Source organism: Cupressus sempervirens, chromosome 8, assembly GCF_028749045.1.
Source record: "Cupressus sempervirens isolate cs-2001-9-10 chromosome 8, ASM2874904v1, whole genome shotgun sequence".
NCBI lineage: Eukaryota > Viridiplantae > Streptophyta > Pinopsida > Cupressales > Cupressaceae > Cupressus > Cupressus sempervirens.
Genome location: NC_143125.1, coordinates 754,736,702 through 754,762,071, shown reverse-complemented (window position 1 = coordinate 754,762,071; position 25,370 = coordinate 754,736,702). Strand labels below are relative to the sequence as shown.

General features: G+C 39.6%; 1 protein-coding gene across 3 annotated transcripts in view; it reads right to left on the bottom strand.

The window, feature by feature from the left end:
* GLA1 (Folylpolyglutamate synthetase family protein) overlaps positions 1 to 25,370 on the bottom strand; it is a 261,863-nt gene that overhangs the window by 223,544 nt on the left and 12,949 nt on the right. For 2 of the 3 annotated variants that reach the window (XM_089795217.1, XM_089795219.1), the window contains exon 2: positions 9,834 to 9,931. The exons of the other annotated variant lie outside the window; for it this stretch is intronic. In XM_089795217.1, coding sequence (XP_089651343.1) covers positions 9,834 to 9,931 — 98 coding nt within the window. The remainder of the gene's footprint in view (positions 1 to 9,833; positions 9,932 to 25,370) is intronic. 3 annotated transcript variants of the gene reach the window in all.

The following is a 25,370-nucleotide window of genomic DNA, read 5'->3' as shown; positions in this document are numbered from 1 at the left end:
CTTAGTACATTTCAGAATTTTAAGTTGTTGGTTGAAAATGAGTCTGGCTGCAGTATAGTTTCTCTTAAAACAGATAATGGGGGGAATTTTGTTCTCATGCATTCTCTAATTTTTGTGCTAAACATGGCATCAAGTGCCAATTCACCACACCTTACACTCCTCAGCAAAACAGTGTTGTTGAGCGTCACAATCGTACGATTGTTGAGATGGCTCTTTCCATGTTGCAACACAGGAGTGTTCCTAATAAGTATTGGGCAGAAGCAATATTTATTACTATTTACCTTCTGAACCATTCCCCTACTCAGGTTGTCAAGAACAAAACTCCCGAAGAATTGTGGTCTGGTCGTAAGCCCAAGATCAGCCACCTGAAGATTTTTGGCTTTCTTGCCTATGTCTAGATTCCTGATGCTAAACATTCCAAATTAGATTCCAATACTTAGAGACTCATGATGACAGGGTACAATGACAACCATAAGGCCTACAGATTGATAGATATCGACACTTGTTTACCGCATAGGGTAAGAAGTTCAACACATGTATAACGTGATTCAATTCAGAATAGGTACTTTATTCATGTATGCACTTGTTGATTACAATGACTACAATGATCTATCGATTACATCTCCTCCTTCCAAAGTCCATCTCGGACGTGTACATATACCTTTCCGAAGGGGTGACTCAAGTGTCACGCGCCCGTTCGGATACTACTCTACCCATCGGCTACACTATACATTTTACCGACAACATCATCCCCCCCCAAAAGAAAGGTTGTCTCCGGACAACAATTACAAAATATCTGAGACAAATTAACAACAAAATACATTAATTGACTAACTACAACAAGATAGATCTATTTTTGTCACATCACTTTCACATTCATCCTATGCCTGCACCAAACTGGTCTCCAACCCACGTTGCATCTGTAGCCTCTGCTATCACAATACTATCTCCTTAGCCGACCTTGATAGCCACCAGTGCTGCTTTCTCTGTTTCCAACTCCTGGTTACACTGAGCCAAGTGTTGCCATACTGCCTTCAACTGGATGATCAACTCCTCCCGAGCTCTCTACGCATCCACCAAGACAGCCTCATGCCCAACACCTACTCCAAGTGCCTTCTCTGACACACAAACACTCATGTCTACAGCAGTAGCTCTAGGTCTCATCAACTGGTCACACTTCCTATGACTGATATCCGCAATGACTGGGGGTCTAGGGGGCAACGCCCCCAGTGGGGTCAAGGGGCAGTGCCCCAGGTGCGCTCCCTGTCGCACCAAGACCAAATTAGCACTCCGAAAATCACACAAAACTGCACGGAACACACCATTTCTATCATTTTTTTCGATTCCACACTCTTTCTGGCAACTGCTTATGTTTACCCTTCCCTTTGGCATCATGCATTACTCATTTCGAACTGTTTCAATCTATCGTCGTTTTTTTTTTTTTTTTGCCTCTTCACTTCCTCCCTCTTTCCTGCAGACTTGCTTTCCTGATACCCTTCGTACATTTGAACCAACTTCTCCCTAGTAATGGTATGGCTTTCATAAAATTCCTATTATTGCTTTCTTCTTTTCTGCTCTCAACGCCGTACGGTGCTTTGAATGCCTGTTTATACTATGTATTAATTGTAACTATCTCTGTCAATTGCTCTCCCACCGTACAGTATCTGTACGAAGTTACCTCATTGCCTAGGGGCCGTACGGTATTTTTTGTTTCCCTTCATATGATGAGGCCGTACGGCTATCAATTTTCTGTAACTATGTTTTGGTTTGCTTGGGGCCGTACGGTCTCCTTTTTGCTTTTATCCTCACTGTACGGTCTTTGATTTATAACTGCTCATGATGTTCCCCAGGCCGTACGGTCCTTAATTGTTTCCCCCTGAGACCGTACGGTCATCCATCTTATTTGAAGGTATACTTTGAATCGTTTTCTTTACTTATTACTATGGCTTTTCTTATTATTACTATTTTTAATTTCAACATAAGTCCTTGGGGGCCGTACGGCTATCTAGAGAAGTCGCCACTTTTCTTTCAAGGCCGTACAGCCTTTTTCTCCAGGGTTATTCTTATGATTCACTTTATTATTTTTGCTTTTCTTCCATTTTCTTTGTATAGTCCCGGGCCCCATTAGTTTAATAAATAAAAAATTACCTCTCAGTACATTTACTTTATGCTTCTTTTATCACTTCATACTTCTATAACTACGGTTTACCAACTATATTCGACTTTTAATTTTATACATATATACACTATTTACAAACAACTTTTCTTCATTCATCAATTGTTTGTCCGTGAAGGAGCCTTTCTTTCTCTATATATTTTCAACTTTGATCCATTTACGGCATCTGGTATTTCTTTTCCGTCCAGTGTCCACAATTTAATTGCTCCGTTATACCCAACTTCCCGTATCTTGTAGGGTTCAACCCATTTAACTTTAAATTTTCCAGGTCTTATTTCATTTCGTCCATTATACTTTAGTACTAACTGACCAGGTTGAAATCTATTTAATTTTAAACGCTTCTGACGCCATACCTTCCACCTATTTTGTGCAACTTCCACGGCCCATGCTACATAGTTCTTATTCCTTCGATACGGCCACTTTCGTATGGGTACCGCACCTTCAATTAATGGTATCCGGTGGACACATAGCTCTGGTGGTACTTTTAAGTCTTTATATGTCCAAGCTGCTGCCTTCAATACTAGGTTCCAATCATTTCCTACAAGAATGTTCTTCGGATTTTCCTCATCACCCAAGTTCATTGTTTTCACCGTCAGCTCTTCATACTTCATCGGTTTATCTTTACTGGACGTATGGGCAGGTGTTTCATCCACCTGTACTTCCCCCTCCTTGAGTTCACTGTACTCCTTTGGAAATTCATGGCCTTCTTTTCCCTCCTCGACACTCAAAATATTGCAACTCGAAAAGACCTCATAATCTTCCATTTGCCAATGTAGCAATCTGTTTACTGAATCTAGGTCGTCATTAGTTGACCCTCCTATTCTCAACACCCCTTCATCATCTGGTTCCATCCTCTTTTTCCCTTCGTCATCACTCTCGCCACTGCCTTCTGAGTCCAACGACGCGGTTTCTTCTCCTACCATCTGTGTATGCAAATCGATTATAAATCTCCTACCTCCCTTCTCCATTGACAGGGTGTTCCTTTTCCAATCATGCTTTACCTTAGCTTGCACCAACCACCCCCGTCCTAGGATGGCGTCGTACCCTCTTCTCTTTAATCGAATAACTACAAAATCCGGTAAAAATGGTTGTGTCCCAATTGTTACTGGCTACGCCATTAGAGTGCCCAAGGGTTTTATCCCATGTTGATTTGCTGTAAGTAACTGAAAGGTGGGTGGCCATAGTGTTGGTTGTCCAAGTTTTTTCCAGATATCTTCCAGCATCACATTCACTCCCGATACTCCATCTACTATTGTATCTGTTAACACCGTACCCAGAATGCCCATCTCCACCACTGCTGGGTGTCTACCTGTCGTAAGTGCTAGTAACATTGGGTCTGTTGTTGCTGCTGTGGTTGTTTCCTTACTATCCTTTGCTTCCTCCGTCACTCTCGGGGACTGTGTCATATTTATGATAGCCGTACGTAACTATGGCATGGTGAGAAGATCATTTAATTTAATTGGTACTTCCATTTGCATTATCTGTTTCACCATGTCTTGTTCCGCCAAGTTTCTTTTCGAAGTTTCAGCAGTGTCTTTTACTTGTGACTTCTCCGCTCTCATCTGCTTCTCTCTCTGTTTGGGCTTTTTGTAACCTCTCCTTCTTTTCTTTTGCATTCGGATATTTTGCCTTCCTCACCTGTTCCCGCGTGATTGCCAACACGTTCTCATTACTTGTTTCAATACTTAATAAATTTACGCTTTGCTTTGGACACTTTGAATCTTCATGGTCCCCTGGACCACACCATCTGCACAGTAGTTGCGGCGCCTCCTTGGTAGTACAGTCCCTTGCGAAGTGACCCCAAAGATTACATGCCCGGCACTGTATCATCGGCCGTCCACTCGCATCATATTGTATTCCACTCCAGCCTCCATTGTTATTGTTATTGTTATTGTTTCCACCCATTTCGCGTCTATTATTATTTCGATATCCACCTGAAGTTGCACCATTGCCCGCATTGTTGCTATTGCTCGAGGCGTTTCAAGTTAAACAGGCACTCTTTCAAGGAATGCCCCACCACCTGGCAGATGTCACAAAACTGCTTCTTTGTAATAACCCCAACAGGTTATAACTCCTTCAAACACCAAAATTCATTATACTTTAGTTGTTTGACATTTCATCAAACACTTTGCAGGCAAGCTCTAATACCGCTGTAATAACCCTCCTCAAATCTGCCCTCAAAAATGCTAACGAAAGCTCAAGGAATTTCATCAACCAATTCACATGCAAGGGACGTATGACTGATATAGTATTTCAGCTAGCTTCAAATGACCTTTTTTACAATTTGCATCAATGAGAATCTTGTGCTAGAAGACTACAATGGACTACACAATGACCTAACATGAGTGTGCTACTAATTTTGACAATATTCAGTGCATATATATGATCTAAGCATGAGAAATGAACACCTACAGCCAACTGGCATTTTTACAAACAGTTGGTATGCAAACTAACTAGTTGATAAATAATGAGATTGAATTGCTTAAATGACACCAGCAACTATTATCTTTTTGATTGCAATCAAATTTCTAATACAATGCTCATGAAATATGGCCAAAACTTTGGCATTTACATAGATTACCAAAATGACAATGCTGGTATAATGCACACTTACAGCTGAAACTTATAATACCCTAAAAAAACAATACTAACAAGGGAACCTGGTTGTAGATGGCTGTAATAATTTTTCTTCAATGCTGCCCCTTCTGCTTTGCTTTTTCGGCCTGCTTTTTCGGTTCTGCTTTTTCCGCTTGCTTTTTCGATTCCGCTTTTTCCGCCTGCTTTTTCAGTTCCACTTGTTTCGCTTGCTTTTTCGATTCTGCTTTTTCCGCCTGCTTTTTCGGTTCCACTTTTTCGGACTGCTTTTTCGTTTCTGCTTTTTCGGATTGCTACCCTATTGAATCTCAAGACCATATCTTTCAATGGCGTCAAGATTTTCAGCTTGAAGGGATTTCGTCCTTCAAACTATTGAGACATAACCTCCAGAAAATTCTCCAATTTCTTTGATATTTCCAACCATCCATAAAAGAAGCTCTTTCATTTCTTTTATAGTGTTCTCACAAGAGCTCCATCCTTCGTTTTCTCAATGTGGGATAAAACATAACTCCCTTTATGTAACTTATGTCTCCAATGTGTTATAAAATAAAAGGGACTCTTTTAATTTAAATATTTCCCACAAACTATAGTCTATGCATTAATAAAGTTAAATATTTAAATTTAACTTTATAAAATAGCTTTATCAATGCATAACAAATCTTATTAATGATAAACAAGTCTCCTTGTCGATTTTAAACAATTACCATCGACATACTGCTGCCATTGGATGTCCGACCATGTCCAAGATGACTTACTATAAATAGTAAGTATGCCCAAAGTTGCCTCAAAACCCATCAGAAAGACCTGCAACTAAAACTATCTAGGCCAAATGGCCTCGAAGTCCCTTTAATGTCCTAGTTAGCCTACGGGACAGTGGGGAAATAGGCCAACGACAACAACATGCTATGAATGCTTAAAAAGGGAACATTACATTCTTCGGGCATGAACCCTTCGTATGGCTGTCCTTGCAGTCCGTACACCATAGTTCTCCTTTTACTGTATCCGGATTCTTTTTCAAATTTTTGAATTCTTTCATCATCCGTAGCATGTCTTTCTGTAGAGCTTTCACCTTCTTGTTCGATTCCTCATCACTACTGCTACTTTCTAAGGATGAATCATCTGAATCAGAGGACTTATGCTTTTTCTTCTTACTCGTCTTCTGTTCACTTTCCAAATCCATAGCACGAGTATACGCATCGGTGTACGATGCCAGTGGTACAATCTTCATTTTCTTTTTAAGAGTCGACCGTAGCCCCTCCACAACCACCGTTTTTTCAACCCATCCGCTGGTTGACTCTCCATCTTTCCGATCAATTCTTTCAGTCACCTAGCATAGGTTCGGACTGTCTCATTCTTTCCTTGTTTGGTGCTGTAGATTTCTCCCACTATTTGTACCAATCTGAATTCTGCTATAAATTCTCTTTTAACATTCTCCCATGTATTAAGTTTCTAAGGACTAGTGTCAGAAAACCAGTCTATCGCCACACCCCGCAAGGTCGCTAGAAATTGTCTTACTGAATCATCCTCATCCGTCACACCATTTGCCGTCCATATGGTTTCACACGTTTTACAATGTCTGATAAGGTCTGCTGAACCATCACCGTGAAACTTGGGTAACTTTTCTTTAGGGCCAGCCATTGTTACTTGTCTTTGATTCTGAGGTACTTGTGTACCCGCACTGTTCTAAGCTCCCGCGCTGTTTTAGACACCTGCGCTGTTCTGTGCTCCCGCGCTGTTCTGGGCTCTCGCGCTGTTCTGGACTTCCGCTCTATTCTGGACAATAGTCTTGTTCCCAACAACCCCGTTGTCTGGTGACAAGTCTTCCAGTGATGTTCTATTCTCCGCCTGTATCCGTTCGTCCGATGTATCAGGAATGAAGAGATCCCTCCACGCTTGTGCTCCCTCGGCACTCTGAGCTGTGCGAGTTGCTTCCCTTCCGTTCGGACACTCTCCCCTCGGCGTATACAGGTTAAGGAATTCTTCCCTTGTTTCCTCCACCAAATTCAAGCGTTGTCGAGTTTCTTCCAGCAATTCCTCGGCACTCCTCAGCCTACTAGGTGAGTGCACTCCCTCCGTCTGTGCCTCTTCACCCCTTCGGTGCCCCTCAGCAATTTGTTGAAGTCTCTGTCTGCATTCTGCTTGCTGTGTTAAAATTAAAATTTCTTTTGCTGTACTTAGTTCATTCTTATCTTTCACCTTATTCCGATCTTTGTTTGGCAAATTCGGTATCAATCTTCATATCATTCCTTCGTTCCAGGTTCGTCTGGCAACGGCGCCAAATGTTTACCGCATAGGGTAAGAAGTTCAACACATGAATAACACGATTCAATTCAGAATAGGTACTTTATTCATGTATGCACTTGTTGATTACAATGACTACAATGATCTATCGATTATATCTCCTCCTTCCAAAGTCCATCTCGGACGTGTACATATACCTTTCCGAAGGGGTGACTCAAGCGTCATGTGCCCGTTCGGATACTACTCTACCCATCGGCTACACTACATTTTACCGACAACAACACTGATCATCTTATCTTTAGTCGTGATGTTTTTGATGAAACTCGAGGACCGTTTCTGTCCTCTTCTGAGCAATGTTCTGAGGAACAGCCTCACAGTGTTCCCCTTCCTTTAGCATCATCTAATGGGCAGAATGATACAAATAATGCTTCCCTAGGACACTTGATGTTGATCATGTTGAGGCTCCTGAGAATGATCCTCCTCTTATTGTTGCTCCTGAACCTCTTCTAGCTCCTCCAGAGGTTAGCTATTCTACTCTCCGACCCAAATGGTGAGTTAAAACTATTAGTGATCTAAGGGATGATGAGCTCATCGAAGGTAAAGCGCAAACGAACAGTTAATTTTGCTCTTATGGCTAACATTCATAGTGTTTATGAGCCCCAGACTTATTCCGAGGCTAAAAGTATTCCTAAATGGGAATAGGCTACAGAAGCTAAACTTTAGAGCATCTAGAAAAATCAAACTTGGGTTATTTCTAATCTTCCTGCAGGGAAGAAGCCAGTTAGCTGCAAATGGGTATACAAGGTCAAATATAAAGTTGATGGCACCTTAGACAGGTATAAGGCTCGTCTTGTTGCTCGAGGGTTCTCACAAAGGGAAGGTATTGACTATGAGGAGACTTTTGCTCCTACAACTAAAATGAGTACCACACGGCTTGTTCTTGCTCTAGCAACTCAGTTCGGTTGGAAAGTCCATCAGATGGATGTCAAGAGTGCTTTTTTGAATGGTGACTTACAGGAAGAGGTCTACATGACGCAACCTTCTGGATTTAAGGTTGCTGGTCAAGAACAAAAAGTTTGTAAACTTGTCAAAGCTCTCTATGGTCTGAAACAAGCTCCTCGGGCTTGGTACATGAAAATTGATAAATATCAAACCTATATATCAAACATGTAGGTGATGATGTCTTGTCTATCACTGTTTATGTGGATGATTTGATCATCACTGGAAGTTCAACACATTTGATCGTGGAAATCAAACAGGATTTGTGTAGCACTTTTGATATGACAGATTTGGGACTCTTGCACTATTGTCTCAGAATTGAGGTTTGGCAGACTAAACACAGTATCTTTCTTTCTCAGTCCAAGTATGCTAGAAGTCTTCTGGATAGGTTCAGAATGCAGGATTGCAAACCTGCTCTCACTCCTATAGAACCTGGGCTCAAATTATCCGCTCAGTTTGATTCACCTATTGTAGATGAATCTTTGTTTAGACAACTAGGTAGTCTCATTTTTCTTACTGCCACCAGACCTGACATTAGTTTTTTTGTAAGCTATGTCTCCCGCTTTATGACAGCACCCAAGACTGATCATTGGACAGCTGAAAAGCATGTCTTGCGCTATGCGAGTGGTACTCTTGATTATCATCTTCTATACACTTAGAAGTTTGATTCTACACTATGTGGCTACACAGATTCAGATTGGGTCAGCTCTGTTGATGATCATAAGTCTACCACCGGATATGTGTTTAATTTAGGATCTGCTGCTGTGACATGGACTAGTAAGAAGCAACAAGCGGTGCCCCTGTCTTTAACTGAAGCAGAGTATCAAGGAGCAGTTAAGGCAGCTTGTGAGGCAGTTTGGCTTCGGCAGATGCTTGTAGATATGCATGTTCCTCAATCAGGACCGACTCCTATATTCTGTGATAATCAAGGAGTACTCAAACTGGCAAAGAATCCTATCTTCCATGAACGAACCAAGCATGCCGAAACAAATTGTCATTACATTCGTCAGCTGATTGAAAACAAATCTATTCAGTTGTTGTATGTTCCCACCTTAGAGCAGTCTGCTAATATCTTAACAAAGTCTCTCGGTTCTGATAATTTTGTAAAATTCAAGGAGGCTATTGGTGTTATTGATAGATTAAGCATTATCATGTGAATCAGGTATTATAAACCCCAAATCTCATATCACACATTAAAAACAGGGATAAATTACAGATCGCACAGGTTGATCTGATCCACGACGGCATTTAGAATTACTAATTCTACTTAAGTGAAAAGTCACATCCATGTATGGTCATGGCCCTACGTGGCCTAAAAGCCACGTAGAGTCATGTCCTTGCATAGGACATGACTTCTTATGATACTATATAGGAAGATAGATCCCTGCAGTTGGAAAATATTGGACCCAATCTCCTCCCTGACAAAGAAGTAGCACTAATGGACCACGCTTATTACCAATAGTCAGAGGGTTTGAGGTGAAGCAATACATCTCACTTTCCCCTACCATGTACTAACAATGAATCCACTCAAGACTCAAAATTTTAGAAAAATGCATCAATTCTGAAAATATTTAACCATATCAATTGTGTTATAAGCATGAATGGGTATAATGTTTTCTAGCTTTTTATAGATAGACTTTAATTTCATCCAGAGGAAGTTATAAATTGTGGTTTTTTCAAACATTCTTATCCTCCTGCAGGTTTACTAAAACGGTGTCCCACTTGGTGGTAACTTAGAAGAATTGCCCTTTAACATATAATATTTGTATATTTTAAGCACAGAGTAAACAAACAAAGAGGTTTAATAAACAAGTATATACACCTTGTATAAAGGCCAACAGAATAGCCTTCTTCACGTAAAATGCTACCAATAAATGCACTTGTTGACCCTTTTCCCTTGGTACCTGCAATATGCACAACCTAACAAATGACCTCATATCAGTAAATAAAATTACAAAAAGTCACTAATTTTAGAAAATTATAATGTAAGTATCATTAGATTACAAAGAAAAAAGAGTTTAATAATGTTTTCAGATTCTAGGGATTTCCAGTATGAACATCTCACCGGCAACCACCTGTTATATGTGAAATAGGGATATAAAAGAGCATAGGTCAAGGAAGTAACTCAAGAAGACATGAAAATAAAGCAGAAAATCCTATAGATTCCACACTTGATTTCCAAATATTTGAATCAATAAAGTTTAACGCACATGCATTACAACATAACTATTTTTCTGCTACAGCATTACATTCAGCAAAATGAGTCCACCATGAAAACATATTGAATGATTTACAATTCTAATGTGTGATTAAGTCTTGAGTTCTAATATCATCTCTGAGAGAAACAGCTATTACATAGTGAAATGCTGAGGAGATAGAAAATTTGATGTCAGAAGTGGATAGTTTTCTTCATGATGTCAGTAAAGGGCACATGATTTCTAATTAATCTATGCTGAAGTCTTCAGGTTCTAATATCACCTCAGAGGGAAACAACTATTAGATAGTGAACTGCTGAGGAGATAGGATATTTGATATCAAAAGTGAATGTACTTATTCATCATGTCAATGAAGGACCGAAGTTAGATGGAGAGCAGAAACTTTTTTACAAGAACAAATTCTAGAGGCATTAACCAGATTGGGGGTAGATATGAAGGATTTGTTCCCAGATCTGGACAGTTTCCTTTAATGCCTAGAGAGTGGGTCTGCAATTGAGGGCACAGTGGATCTTCTCTGGAAGCTTGGCTCTTTCTCGTCTTCAATAGCTACCATGTATGTCAAAGAAGAGGCAAGTATTGAACATTCAGCAGTATGTCAGAAAGGGTTACCACCGAAAGAAGGATTGTAATGGAGGGAAAAAAAAGAATTTATCATATACAAGTGATCTTACAGTGTTATCAGATTTCCACAATCCATTAGATTACTTTTTTGCATCTCTTGCACTCTCTTACATCCTGATAATGGATCACTGAGTGTGATTCGAAATGCTGATGCTTAAAAATACACACAATCAACACCAGAAGCTATTCAATTATAAATAATCTTACGCAGATATATTATATATTTTTGGAGGATGAAGAAAAAACAAAAAAATTATGGGATAACATTCCCACTCCCACTCGTATGCCAAAAGAAAGGAGTTGCATGGTTAAAGATAATCAATTTAATTGAATTCTTCCTTTGATGACTACTTAAGCAGATTGTTATTATGAAACCGAAAAAATGTTACACGAACAACTTTCACAGCCAACGGCAATTATAATCATGAACAATCAAATACAGGACATTGAAATCTTTTGATGCAAGAGCATCCCTGGTTGGCTTGCAATCCTACATGTTGGAGGGATTTTGGTTTGAAGATGTGGACTTGGTCACCAAAGGAGTGGTGCTCGGTCGTTATTGGGCATAGTTTTGGCCTGGGAGCTCGGCATACTCTATGGAGCTCGACAAACACTGGGAGCTCCGCATACTCTTTGGAGCTCGGCACTATTTAAGGTTTGGCTGATGCTCAGCTTGGTTTTCTCTGGCACTCGGCTTGGTCTTGGTTCCTGTTGGTGCCGACTTGCCTGTGAGCCGACTTTTGGCATTTGATTTATGTATGGGTATTTAATTTGTGTTGTAACCAACTTGTGGCTCAACATATATTTAATGTAAGGGATTTAATTTAATTTGTAATGAACTAGGCCGACTTGTAGCTTAGTTGGGTATAAGGAAGGGGTTTTGTGGAGTTTTTAAGTATTATTATCATTCAACTTGGAGAAGAGGATGAAGGCTAGATGCGAATTTTGAAGAGCTAGTAGTTGCGGCTTGAGAACCAAAGGATTGCTTGGACCTGAGGGTACAAGTGTGGTTCTTCTTGGTGTTCTTATCCAGTTGTGGATCTGGACTAGTTGGGATTGAGATTGTAAGTTGGACTAGCCAGGCATATTGCATGTAATCAGTTATCTTATGAATAAAGAGTTGTGGTTTGGTATCAAATCTTGCATTGTTGTTGTGTTTTCGCTATGTGGTTATTTGTTGGGGGCTAGGACATCTCCATTGGGGATTTCTCTCCCTTGCACTGTATCAGGTGGTATCAGAGCGAAGGTTGTTCTTGAGTGTATGAACCGATCACCGAAGTTGAGGCAGTTTGCATCGAGATCTTGGGTTGGAGAAGGTTGATCTTGTGGAGCTAATTGATCTTCTAGATTGGTGGATCTATTGCTTTCGGTTTGCGAAAACCTTGGAAGATGCATCCAAGATGATTGGACCCTAGGGCAATTAATGATCTTAGTGATGTTGTGGAAGAAAGGATCTCAGAGAAGATCAGAGCAGAATTTAGAACTGAGATTGTATTGATGAAGAGTGACATGATCGCTGAAATTGTGAGTGCTTTAGGTGGTATACCTAAGCATGTGGGTACTGAAGATGGCTGTGAGGAAGTAGCTGAAGACTTTGAAGTTACTGGATCTAGTGGTGAGGACAGAACTGATCGTGTGGAGAGACCTATTCGAACTAGGACTGGTCAATTTGCTAGACCTAGATCTCACTTGAAGCTGAAGCATATGATGGAGATTTCTAATTTCTCAAGTACTTTAACTCCTAAAGACCTGATTGATTGGATTGGTGTATTGGAAGACTACTTTGAGCTTGAGGATATTGAGGATCTGCTCAAAATGAGGTTGGCACAAACTAAGCTGAAAGGACATGTTGCTCTTTGGTGGAAAGAACTATAAAGAGACAAAGAAGAAGGTGAGATAAAGATCACTAGATGGAGGTTGATGGCAACTAAAATGAAGGCTAAGTTCATTCCTACTGATTATGAAATTGAGTGGTTTAAGAGGTTGCAAAATCTGAAGCAAAAAGATATGAGGATGAAAGATTATACCGAGGAGTTCTACAAGTTGACCATTCGGTCTGGGCACAGAGAAATGTCAAAGGAGAAGGTAGCTCAGTACATTAATGGTTTGAGATTCAATATTCAAGATGAGGTTGGTATGCTGAGTATTTCTTCGGTTGAGAATACTTATCAATATGCTTTGAAGGCAGAAGATAAGTTGAAAAGGAAAAGTCAAGGTAATGCTAGAGGGAAGGAGAAGCAGGATAATTCAGCAAAGGCTAAACTAAGTGTTGAAGGTGAACCAAAACCTGTTGATCAGAAGAGAAGGATAGGTGGAGGTGGGTTTAGTGGTAATTGTTTCAGATGTGGTGAAGAATGGCTTAGATCTTTTGAATGTCCTCATGGTAGGAAAGTTGTTGTGAATGAGGTTGCAATCCAAGATAGTCAACCTGAGCAAGGAGACAGTTTCCTAGCTCGGCAAGTACTGGTTGGTCAGAGGACATTGGATTATTGTCATAGGACTTGTTGTAAGTCTAGTGGTAAAGTCTGCAAGGTCATTGTGGATGGTGGTAGTACTGATAACCTTGTTGCTGAGGAGATGGTTCAGAAAACTTGGTTTGAAGAGAGTGAGACATCCTTATCCTTATCCTTATAGGATTGGTTGGTTGCAAGGTGAGCATGCTTTGGAAATGAGGGAGCAATGCCTTGTTGATTTCCAGATTGGGCAGTATAAGGATCAAGTGTTGTGTGATGTTGTAGACATGAATAGTTGTCATGTGTTGCTTGGTAGACCTTGGCAGTATGATTATAGGGTTGTACATGATTGTGTCAAGAATGTGTTTACTGTTGAGAAAGGTGGCAAGAAGTATTCCTTAATTCCTTTACAAAACTAAGAGCTCAGTAGGAGGAACCTGAGTACGAGTTGAGTTGAGGGATTCTAAGAAGGTTGGAGATCAGCATGGAAAATAGACCTGTAGCACACCGAGGATGGATGTGAAGAAGCAAAAGAAGAACAAGGGAAAGAGTGTACAAGTTGAAGACTTTGAGGATATGTATGTGAAGAACCAATTTGGGATTTATATGCTAAATCCCAAAAGATGTTCTTCCAGCTAATGAAAAAATCTTTTCGAACCTGGGGTGTCTAATGCAAGAGCATCCCTAGTTGGCTTGCAATCCTACATGTTAGAGGGATTTTGTCCTGAAGATGTAGACTCGGTCACCAAAGGAGTGGTGCTCAGTCATTATTGGACATAGTTTTGGCCTGGGAGCTCGGCCTACTCTATGGAGCTCTACAAACACTAGGAGCTCGACATACTCTTTGGAGCTCGGCATTGCTTATGGTTTAGTTGATGCTCGGCTTGGTTTTCTCTGGCACTAGGCTTGGTCTTGGTTCCTGTCGGTGTCGAGTTGTTTGTCAGCCAACTTTTGGCATTTAATTTATATATGGGTATTTAATTTGTGTTGTAGCTGACTTGTGGCTCAACATATATTTAATGTAAGGGATTTAATTTAATTTGTAATGAACTGGGACGACTGGTGGCTTAGTTGGGTATAAGTAAGGGGTTTTGTGGAGTCTTTAGGGATTATTATCATCCAACTTGGAGAAGAGGATGAAGGCTAGATGTGAATTTTGAAGAGCTAGTAGTTGCGGCTTGAGAACCAAAGGATTGCTTGGTGGACTTGAGGGTACAAGTGTGGTTCTTTTTGGTGTTCTTATCCAATTGTCAATCTGGACTAGCTGGGATTGAGATTGTAAGTTGGATCTTGTGGGATCTTGCAAAACTGATATTGTAATTGTTGTTTGTATTTGGCCCTAACTCGGAGGGCCTTACAACCGCACATATTGCATGTAATCAGTTATCTTATGAATAAAGAGTTCTGGTTTGGTATCAGATCTTGCATTGTTGTTGTGTTTCCGCTATGTGGTTATTTGTTGAGGGCTAGGACATTTCCATTAGGGATTTCTCTGCCTTGCACCACATCATCTTTCTTAAACCACCATAGTTGTTTCTTGATGATAATGATTTATTTAAAGTGAATTCAACCTAATACTCAGTTGTTTCAAAGTTCAATACATAGGTGAGGAAAAGATCATACATCCAAACTTCCAGTTAGGATCACCAAAAGGCATTGATGATTCACTCGCAAAATAGGATGATGAGACAGTTTTTGGTAAAATTCAGTTGCAAAATAGGATGACCAGCCACAACGTGTGAGATAGTCTCTCCTACCTTAAAGGGAAGCCTCCCCCTTTTCACCATTCCTTGAATGAACTCAAGATAAGCAATAAGTTGAGAGATTTTGTAAAGGGGTGTTACCAATATTCTTTCCTTTTAGCTTTCAGGAAAAAATCCACTTATCTGTGGAGCGAGTAATGGGCAAGGTGAAATCTCTAACTACACTTCTATCTAATAGCTAGAAACTGTGATACCAATAAACCAACACCAACTCGAAGACTAATTGAAAGTGTATCGATTTGGCTCTAAGTCCGATCGTAATATATTCTATATGAATAAGCTTTACTATTTGGGCACAAAGACTTCTAGAAGTAAAGATATCCTAACTATTTTGTGAATCAAGAAAAAGATATACACTACAAACAAAGCTTCTAGTCTATATATCTCTACAACCACTCCCAGTCAAAGCTTCGAAACCGATTGCTTCCTAATTCTTTTTAAACTCAATTATCAAGAATGCAAAACAACACGTGAATCAAAGATAACAAATGGAAATCACAGTCAAAGCTTCTAACTTGCACAAGTAACAATTTCACACAATCAAAGTCCAATCTCAATTGATTCTTCGTATTCACTTTTCTTTCAAAATGGCACTACACAATCAAAGTTATGCTTGCACAGTTTCTCCAAAGCTCTCTTGCATACAATAAAAGATGATTTTTACAATGAGGGGGGCACTCCTTATATAGGCCAAGGAGTTGAGAAAAAGATGGAAGGAAAAGTGGAAGCAACTCAACCAACCTTGATCTAGTCTAACAAGAGAAAAGATTGGATTACATGTCATTACACATGTAAGTCGTATTACATGTAATTACACATTTTCATGTAATACATCATCTTCAATTATAAACATAAAAGAAGAAGAAGAAGAAGAAGAAGAAAGGCAAAAGAGAATTGAAACAATCATAGGGATTATTCTGAAGGGCCTTGTACTTGGCGATGCAATCTCAGATTATAACAGGATCAATAGTTCTTGTATTTTGTGGCATTGCATTCACCTTGATAATCATACTATTACTTCTTTTGATAGCCTTTGATTGTCTTTGATGAATTGTCCGTTGTCATTTGAAAACCTAATGTGATCAAGTTTTTTCTCGTTCGAGTTGTCGTGAATTCTCCTTTGTAGATTGGCACATTCTAAAGTCTCTAACACTTTGAAAACCTTCTCGATGGTATCCGGAGGTAAACTTCAAAAAACTTTCTGACAAGCATCTGCAACTTCCTTTTCTTTTTTTTGAAACAAAGTGCTTGGCACATTCCCACATGAACTCAGGTTCTCAGACAACCATTGGGAAAATGAAGATCAAATGAATTACTACTTGAGAATCAAAACCTGCCTTCTTGAAGGGATATATCTTTTTTTTGAAAAAGTTTTGACATATCTTGAAGAGTGTGAAGCAACATGAAGATGATAACATCTTCCAGTGAGATTGAATCGTTGAGGACTTTGGGATTTGAGTTACAATGACAAATCCACGAGGGGTGGGTATTTGAAGTATGGATTAGACATTTATGGAACACATATGATGGTGGGAAATAAATCAAAAAGCATATGTATTTGGATGGAAAGGGTCAAAGTCGGACTTGGAAAGATGGATTGCATGTGGGAAATGATGGGATTTTGTGTGTATGGCCAAGAATGCAAGTTGAGATGCATATGAATGCATGTAAATGATAACTTTTGACTTTAAAAGTGTGACCTTTAGTCAAAAATGGGTTCTCTGGATATCATCACACGTAAAGTGGATTACATGTAAAACAAACATGCATTTAGGTTCGGAAGATGGAAATGCGTGTAAAAGGGAATGAAGGATGAGATTATAATCAGATGTGGAGAATGAGATGCAGTGTGTCATGACATAGAAAGTGGAATTACATGTAATTGCATATAAAAGGAATGGATGCAATGTGCCTTGACATGTCAACAAGCAACTTACCTCAACATGCAAACTCAAATTTGGAATTTGGGGAAAAAACTGAAGTATGAAAATGACACTTCTCATCATTTTTAAAGAGAAAATGCAATTTTCATGGCATCTGTATCAACAAGTGTGTAACATCAAGCTAAAACATGCATGAAATCAACAAGATAAGGCATAAATTAATGAGCAAAATGGAAAATGTCCACTTGATTATTAATGAGCCAAGAATGAAGGAGAAAGAAACTCCAACTTTGAAAAATTCTCAAAACAAACTTTTGAACTCTTCAACCTTACAATAATGAATTCAAAATGAGCAAAGAAGAGTTGTTTTTTATGGATATGCCCAAAGACGTGGTCTTCAATCGTCTATGCATAAATCGTTTTTAGAAAAATGTTGAAGGAAAACTCGTTTGTGACAAAAACATGGTCTCTTGGAGCTTGATAATGAATCATTTTCACCCTAGAATGCAAAAACATGCTTCTCAAAAGCAAGAATATGGATGAAAACTCAAAAATGACCTCTCCTTGAACAAAAACGTGAGTCTTATCACTCCAAAGCTGGGTGTTTTTTGCTAAAACGTGCCCTCAAAACACCATGAAATGAGTGATTTCTAACAAGGAATCAAACGTCCAATGCATGGGAATGCATGAAGATGCAAAAACAACCCTAGTTGGAGAGATTTCACACCATGGAAAGAGTAAATCTGGAGTTTTCAAGCAAAACATGTTCTTTAAGGGCATGTGCATGGAGTTTTCCCTTCAATCTTCAAAAACGGCTTTCTTGAAGACATACATGCTCTTGGAGACAAATCACACCTTTTGGGAGCCATTAAATGTTTTAAAAACTCAAAAAAGACTTCCTTATCAAAAACACATCTTTTGGGTGCAAAAGCATGTTTGCAATGGAAGCCACAAGCAAAAGTGCACCTTTTAGGTGCATATGCATGTTTTAAATTTTGCACAAAAATGAACTTTTAGGCAAAAACGCACCTTTTGGGTGCTATTGCATGTTTTGAAAACACATGTAATATGCATGTCTCACCTTTTGGGGATCATTGCATATTTTAAAATACATGTAATTACATGTTTTAAGTGTTCTCAAAAGCATTTTCAATCAATCAAGATCTCACCTTTTAGGTGCCATTGCATATTTTAAATGAATATGTGCTTGTAGAAATGTTTGCACAACTTAAGTGATGAATTTAGCACATGCAAATTTAATTTTTGAATAAATATTACTCAAATGGGTCATAAATAATATTTACACTATATAGTTAATATAGTATATGCAAATATTATCTTAAAAGTAATATTTATCCGGATGTTTTGATTTAAAACTCAAAAATTAAATTAGACTATATAGTTAATATAGTCACTTTAGTGAAAAATTAAAAAGCAATTCAACTTAAAATATAACATAAAGTGGACAATAGTTACTTTAAGTGAAAATTTATAATGATAAAGTAACTTAAAAAGATAACATAAAACAAATTTATGTTATATTTTTCAAAAAGTGAATGTCAACTTAAAAAATATAATATGATATTTTTAATTCGTGTAGTTGCACCTCAAAGGTCCACTTTTAGGGCACTAAAATGATCATATATTTTGATTGCCGACTCTGATTAAGCCAAGGTTACCAGGAGACTGGGGTACTTGGAGACCTTGGAGACTGGTACTGGTATTGGCACGGCTAATTTTCAAAAATAGGAGACGGGGGTACTTGGAGACGTTAATTGATGTTTAATAAAGAAATAATTATACATCATTGACAAGTCTTTCTAGAGGCAATTAAGCAAATTGATTGGAAAACTATAGTGGCTATCATTATAATTACTAACATATATGATATAAGTAATAACAAATTTTTAAGGGGTGATGATAAAGGATAAGATTTAGGAGTTTTATTATGCCTTATGCTCAATATTTTTGGTGGGAGACATCAATTGTTGGTTGGGGGACTTTGGAGATGGCAACCAAAACCTTTTGCATCCAAACATTTTTGGGGACGTCTCCGGTACCTAGAGACGTGTCTCCGGTACTGGGGGTCTCGGAGACAGGTCTCCAGGTGTAGGAGACGGGTCTCCTAGTAACCATGGATTAAGCCCTAAGATATATCAAATAGAAGGGAAAATGGAAAACAATAATTTGAGTAAAACCAAAGGACCAAGAGCCAACAAACACACTCAAAAAAGAGAAAAATGATGTTGAAGGCTTCAAAAATCAAGCATAGGCTCGAAAAATTTTAAAAAATAAAAAGACTTGACGAAAGCCTTTAGTAAAAGGATTAATTATATCAATTGGAATCGACTGGTTGATCAATACTAACCAATTAAATAATGAACTAAACTCAGAAAAATGTGAAACTAAGTTGAAAAAGTTTTGTACTGTTACCTACATTTCGTGATGACAAAATGCAGAACAACAATGTCCACATTGAGCGTCATAATTTAGGAATCCAGAGAACATCACCACAAAAACATGGAGTGGCTGATCACATATCAACATCCCCGTATAGAGAAAGAATCATGCCTCTCACCATGCACAAAGAATGCATACATGTAGAACTACAACTATCTCATCCAGTAAAAGCCCAAAGGAACCAAGGTCTAGAGAATAGCTATTCAATAGATCCACAAAACCACAAGCTTTTCCTTAACCGTGCAAAACCTACAAAATCATCGTGTTCAAGAATACCCATGCCCATCCACTTCCACTTCACATCTAAAAGACTCAAAAGTTTTAAAACACTAAACAACCAAACCCAAAACAATGGACTATCATAGATAATCATCCTCTCATCCCAAAGAAACCACACCAATGCACAAATGACCACAAACAAGGCCAACTAACAAGTTTGCAATAATACTGAATCAAATATGGTGGATATAGAAAGTCCACATCCAAGCTATCCCACTGCAACTAACTAGGCAATTAGCCCAAACAACTGCATAAGTCGTAGATCTAAACATTGTAACATACAAAACTATTATCACATTAGTCAAATGCAAAAATCAGATCTCAAAGAGAACACTCGTGTAGACATGACTCAATCACAGATCCAATTTGCTAATTATGTCCACATTGGGTGCCATAATTTAGGAATCCAAAAAGCATCACCACAAAGACGTTGAGTGGTTGATCACGTATCAACATCCCCATACAAAGAAAGAATCACGCCTCTCATGTAATGTCCCCATTTTAGCAGTTGACCAAGTGTGTGTGCATTAGCCTTGTTCTACATGGTCCTGAGGGCTAACTAAGGGTTTAATGGGATCCTGGAGTGTTTTGGCCTAGTCATTTCCAATTTGGGCCAAAACAAAGTTGATTTACTCAATTTCACGCATACTTACTATTTTTAGTAAGTCGGCAGGACACATTGCAGGTCAATTTTGGTGATTGGATTTGATACTCCTCGGTGAGAGCTTTCCGATGAGCTATCACTCGCATTATTTGGAGTCCGATTGCTAATACATTTTAATGCCTAAAGTTTTATTAAAGTAACGTCTAATTTAATTGTAAATTATTAAAGTGTTACTTTAATATTTATTTTATGGGGATGTGTACCCAAGGGAGACATAAGGGGTATTTTAATATATGTTTTATATATTACACATCTTTTATCCCACATTGCCCATATGAGTTGAGCGGACCCTTGGAAATAGAATAAAAGGAAGCATTTGTGGCTTCATTAGACAGGTTGAATATGAGAAGAAATTGGTGTGTGAGTTGCAGCTCCGTTCTTGGCATTTGAGGACGTTTATCCTCTCTTGTAACATTCTAAACATCATTCCCTTGGGGTTTAGCCTTTGAAATTCTTTGTTATCGGCTTCATTATCAGGCAGTTTAGTTGCATTTCCAGCTACAAGCAGATTTGGTATTTTGCTCATATCTTCTTCACTACTTGTCCGACGCTTATGTCGCTTTGAGGGAATGATATTACGAAGGTAGTGGACTGATTGAAAGACAAAGTACTGTAGCAGCACTATTCATGTGGCACTGTAGCAGCAAGTTCGAAAGCATTGGCTAGAGTATTATGTCAATAATGCTGAAGTAATTAGTGAGTTGATAAATCTGCCATGTATTTGGTTTTATGAATTCTGAAAATAACATTTTATTGGCAGCAGTTCATTTTCACTTTGCATATTATTGTAGTTTCTTTCTTGTTTATGTTGTATGATACCAATTCCATGCACAAAACACAACAAACAAACAAACGTTTGATTTTCGGAGTTATAAGGGGTTTAAAACATTAAACAGAGAAATAAGAGGTTGAATGCAAACTGTTTGACATAATTCCTTCCAGCAATTTGGTTTAGTTTTTTGGGACATTCAAGGGTGCCCATTACAGTGGTATCAGAGCAAGACAAAATAGGATTTCAGACTTGCAAAGCAAACAGTCTAGTACATCCGTGCAGGTGGACATTGAATCCAGCCATACAGACACTGAGGAAATATTCTTTGATCAGGACAACAATATGGGTGATCGAGATGACAGGAATACAGGATTAGGCGGAGGCGGGAATGCGGGTCCAGGTCAGGGGGAGGTAATGTTTAGACAGTTACTAGATACATTAGAGCAGGGGCAGCAACAGGAGCAGAATAGGCGAATGGACATGATGTTGCAGCTCATGGCTAGACAGATGGGTGTCAATATTAATCCAAGTGATGCCAACAACAGAAACAATAACAATGAGGGAAACAATAACAATGGGGGAAACAATAACCATGGAGGCCAAGGCAACAACAATGGTCCTGAGAATACCATTAACGGTAATAATGGACATGGCAACAATGGGAATGAGGCTGATAACTTTAGACATGTTGCACGCCCAGCGCGGACTGCGAGCTTGAGACCTCTTCTACCCACTTTCCCACCCAGAGATCTAGTTCAACCAGTAAACGAACCGCAGATTACCGAGTTACAGGATCAGTTCAAGAGGGACTAGGAGGCTAGTGGACCGAAGTTTCAAGCAGATATTTCCCTCAGAGATTATATGGACTTGAGGATGAGACACATGCCTAGAGCAGGAGGGAGGAATCAAAACTTTGACCTGAGAAAGAAAGTTGGAAAACTTTCTTTACCTTATTATGATGCTTCAGGGAAGATGACTGCACGAGCTTGGGTGCAGAAGGTAGATACATACTTGCAACTAAATCCTATGCCTGAGGAGGAGGCTATCAAGTATGCGGCTATGCACTTGGATGGCGTTGCACATGAATGGTGATATCATGGCATGGTGACTTTGGGGCATAATCAAATTACATCCTATGAGGAATTCACCGAAACATTGATTGAGAGATTTGACACTAGGGATCCCGAGTTACATTTCAAGGAGCTAGCACAGTTAAAACAGTCTGGTTCTGTGGATGCTTACATTGCCGAGTTTCAACGCTTGTCTGTACTTGTTACTAATATCTCTCCTAGGAGATTGGTGGTGTTATTTTGTGATGGTCTTGCTGATCCATTACGAGGTTGGGTGAAGGGACATGATCCACTCACCTTAGCTGAAGCAACTAAAAGGGCACGAGATTTAGCTCCTTCGGTATACAAAGGAAAAAACCATTCAACAGATTCTTCCTACCGCAAGGACAAAGACAAAAAACCGTTTCAGAAAGAGTATAGCAAACCCAAAGAAGGATCAAAAGGACTAGACAATGAAACCTTGAATGAACTTCGAAAGAAGCAGCTGTGCTTCCATTGTAGAGAGCCTTGGGACTTATCTCATAAATGTTCTCTCAAGGCTAAGGCAAATCAAATGGAGTATTTTTCAGCAGAAGAGTCAGAGTCAGAGGGGGAGGATCAGCACTCCGATTCAGATGAGGGTAACACTATAGAGGAGAGCAGCATTCCTAAGGTTGATAGATCGTTGGCACGCTTGACAGGGGCCCAAAAGGCAATCACATTTAAGGTCAAGGGTACTATCCAGGGGCAGAAAGTGATATCTCTTATTGACACTGGGGCTACACATAACTTCATAGATGCACAGTTGGTAGCTAGGAGAGGGTTACAGACAGAGGAGCATGATGGGTTTAGAGTCATGGTGGCTAACGGTGATAAATTATTATGCACTCGGAAGATATCTAATCTTCGCATCAGGTTTGGAGACGGCTACGAGTTGAAGGATGAGTTCTATGTTGTGGACATGGGAGATTATGATGTCATCCTCAGCATGACATGGATGGCTTCACTAGTTGAGTTCACACTCAACCTAGTGAAATTGGAGATGAGATTCCAGCATGAGGGCAGAACTGTGGTACTTAGAGGACTTTCAGATGGAGGTTGCAGAGTAGTGTCCTAGAGGAGAATGCAGAGACTTTTTCGTCATGATGACATAGAGTGGGCGGCAGAGTGCTACATTATGCCAACTTCACCAGAGCCACAAGAAAAGAGTCATCCACCAGATATCCAGAAGATACTTGATAGACATGCTAAAGTATTTAGCAATATTCCTCATGGGGTTCCTCCTGATTGAGGGATGGAACATGTTATTGAGCTCGAGGAGGGAGCCAAACCAGTTATGATTACTCCCTATCGTCATCCTAAGAAACACAAGGATGAGATAGAGAAGGCGATTAAGGATTTGTTGGAGATGGGGCATATCAGGCCCAGTAAGAGCCCCTTTGCTTCAGCAGTAGTATTGGTAAAGAAGAAGGATGGGACGACGTGCATGTGCATCGATTACAGGGCACTGAATAAGAAAACAATTAAAAACAGGTATCCCATTCCTAGGATTGATGAGCTGATTGATGAGTTGCATGTGGCATTCTTCTTCACCAAAATTGATTTGCGATCCGGATACCATCAGATCAAGATGAGAGCAAAGGACATTGAGAAAACAGCCTTCCGATGTCACTATGGCCACTTTGAGTTCATGGTTATGCCATTTGGTCTAACCAATGCGCCCACTACATTTCAGAGTTGTATGAACCAGGTATTCAAGAAGCAGCTGAGGAGATTTGTCTTGATCTTCTTTGATGACATCTTGGTCTTCAGTAAGACCTGGGAGGAGCACTTACATCATCTGGAGGAGGTGTTATCTATTATGGAGAGAGAGTCATTGTATGCCAAGGAATCTAAATGTGAGTTTGGCATGACTGACCTCCTTTACCTTGGGCATATCATTAGTGCAGATGGCGTTCGGGTTGATCCCGAAAAGATTAGAGCTATTGTAGAGTGGCCTACTCCCACCAACCTTACACAGCTTAAGGGATTCTTTGGTTTATGTGGTTTTTATAGGAGGTTTGTTAAGGGATTCTCACAGATTGCTACACCCTTGACAGATCGTACCAGGAAAGGAGCCTTTGTGTGGACAGGGGCAGCACAAAGGTGTTTTGAGCATTTCAAGCAGGTAATGTCTTCATGTCCAGTTCTAGCTCTACCAGATTTCACGAAGCCTTTTGAGCTTCATTATGATGCATCAGGTGATGGGATTGGAGCAGTATTGATGCAGGAGAAGCATCCCATTGCATTCGAGAGTAGGAAGCTCCGGAGAGTTGAGAAGAGTTATTCTGTCTATGACCGGGAGATGTTGGCCATAATGCATGCATTGGCCAAATTTCGATCATATTTGGTAGGTGGACGTTTTGTGATCAAGACTGATCACAATAGTATTAAATACTTCATGAGCCAGCGTGATCTTAATGACCGGCAACAAAAATGGGTGGCTAAATTGCAGGCTTATGACTTTGACATAGAGTTTGTCAAAGGTAATAAAAATGTGGTGGCTGATGTCTTATCTTGAAGACCTCACTTATGTGCTCTGGCAGAGATTTCAGGAGATTGGAGAGATCAGATTATAGCAGAGTATGTCGGAGATGCTTAGGCTTCTGGATTGATTTTAGGTACCATACAGGATGATCGCTATGAGGTGATAGATGGATTGATCAGAGTTTAGGATAGGGTTTATTTGATTCCGTCATCACATTTGAGAGAGGCGATACTGAAGGCATTTCATGATGCACCCACAGCTGGACATCCGGGGGTCTTCAAGACCTACAGGCAAATCCGAGAGCGGTTTTCATGGAAAGGGCTCAAGGATGATGTTCAGAGGTATGTCAGGGAGTGTGTGGTTTGTCAACAGAATAAGGGAGAGCACACATTTCCTGCAGGTTTATTGCAGCCCTTGCCCATTCCTGATAAGAAATGGAAAAGTATTTCGATGGACTTCATCACTGGTTTACCACGAGTGCAGGGAAGGGATTGCATCTATGTGGTGGTGGACCGCTTGACGAAGTTTGTTCACTTCTTTGCTATTCCGTCCACTTACACAACAACACAGGTGGCAGATATTTTCTTTAGAGAGATATTTAGGTTACATGGGCTGCCCAGATTCATTGTCAGCGACCGGGATAGTAAGTTTATGAGTGTTTTTTGGCAAGAG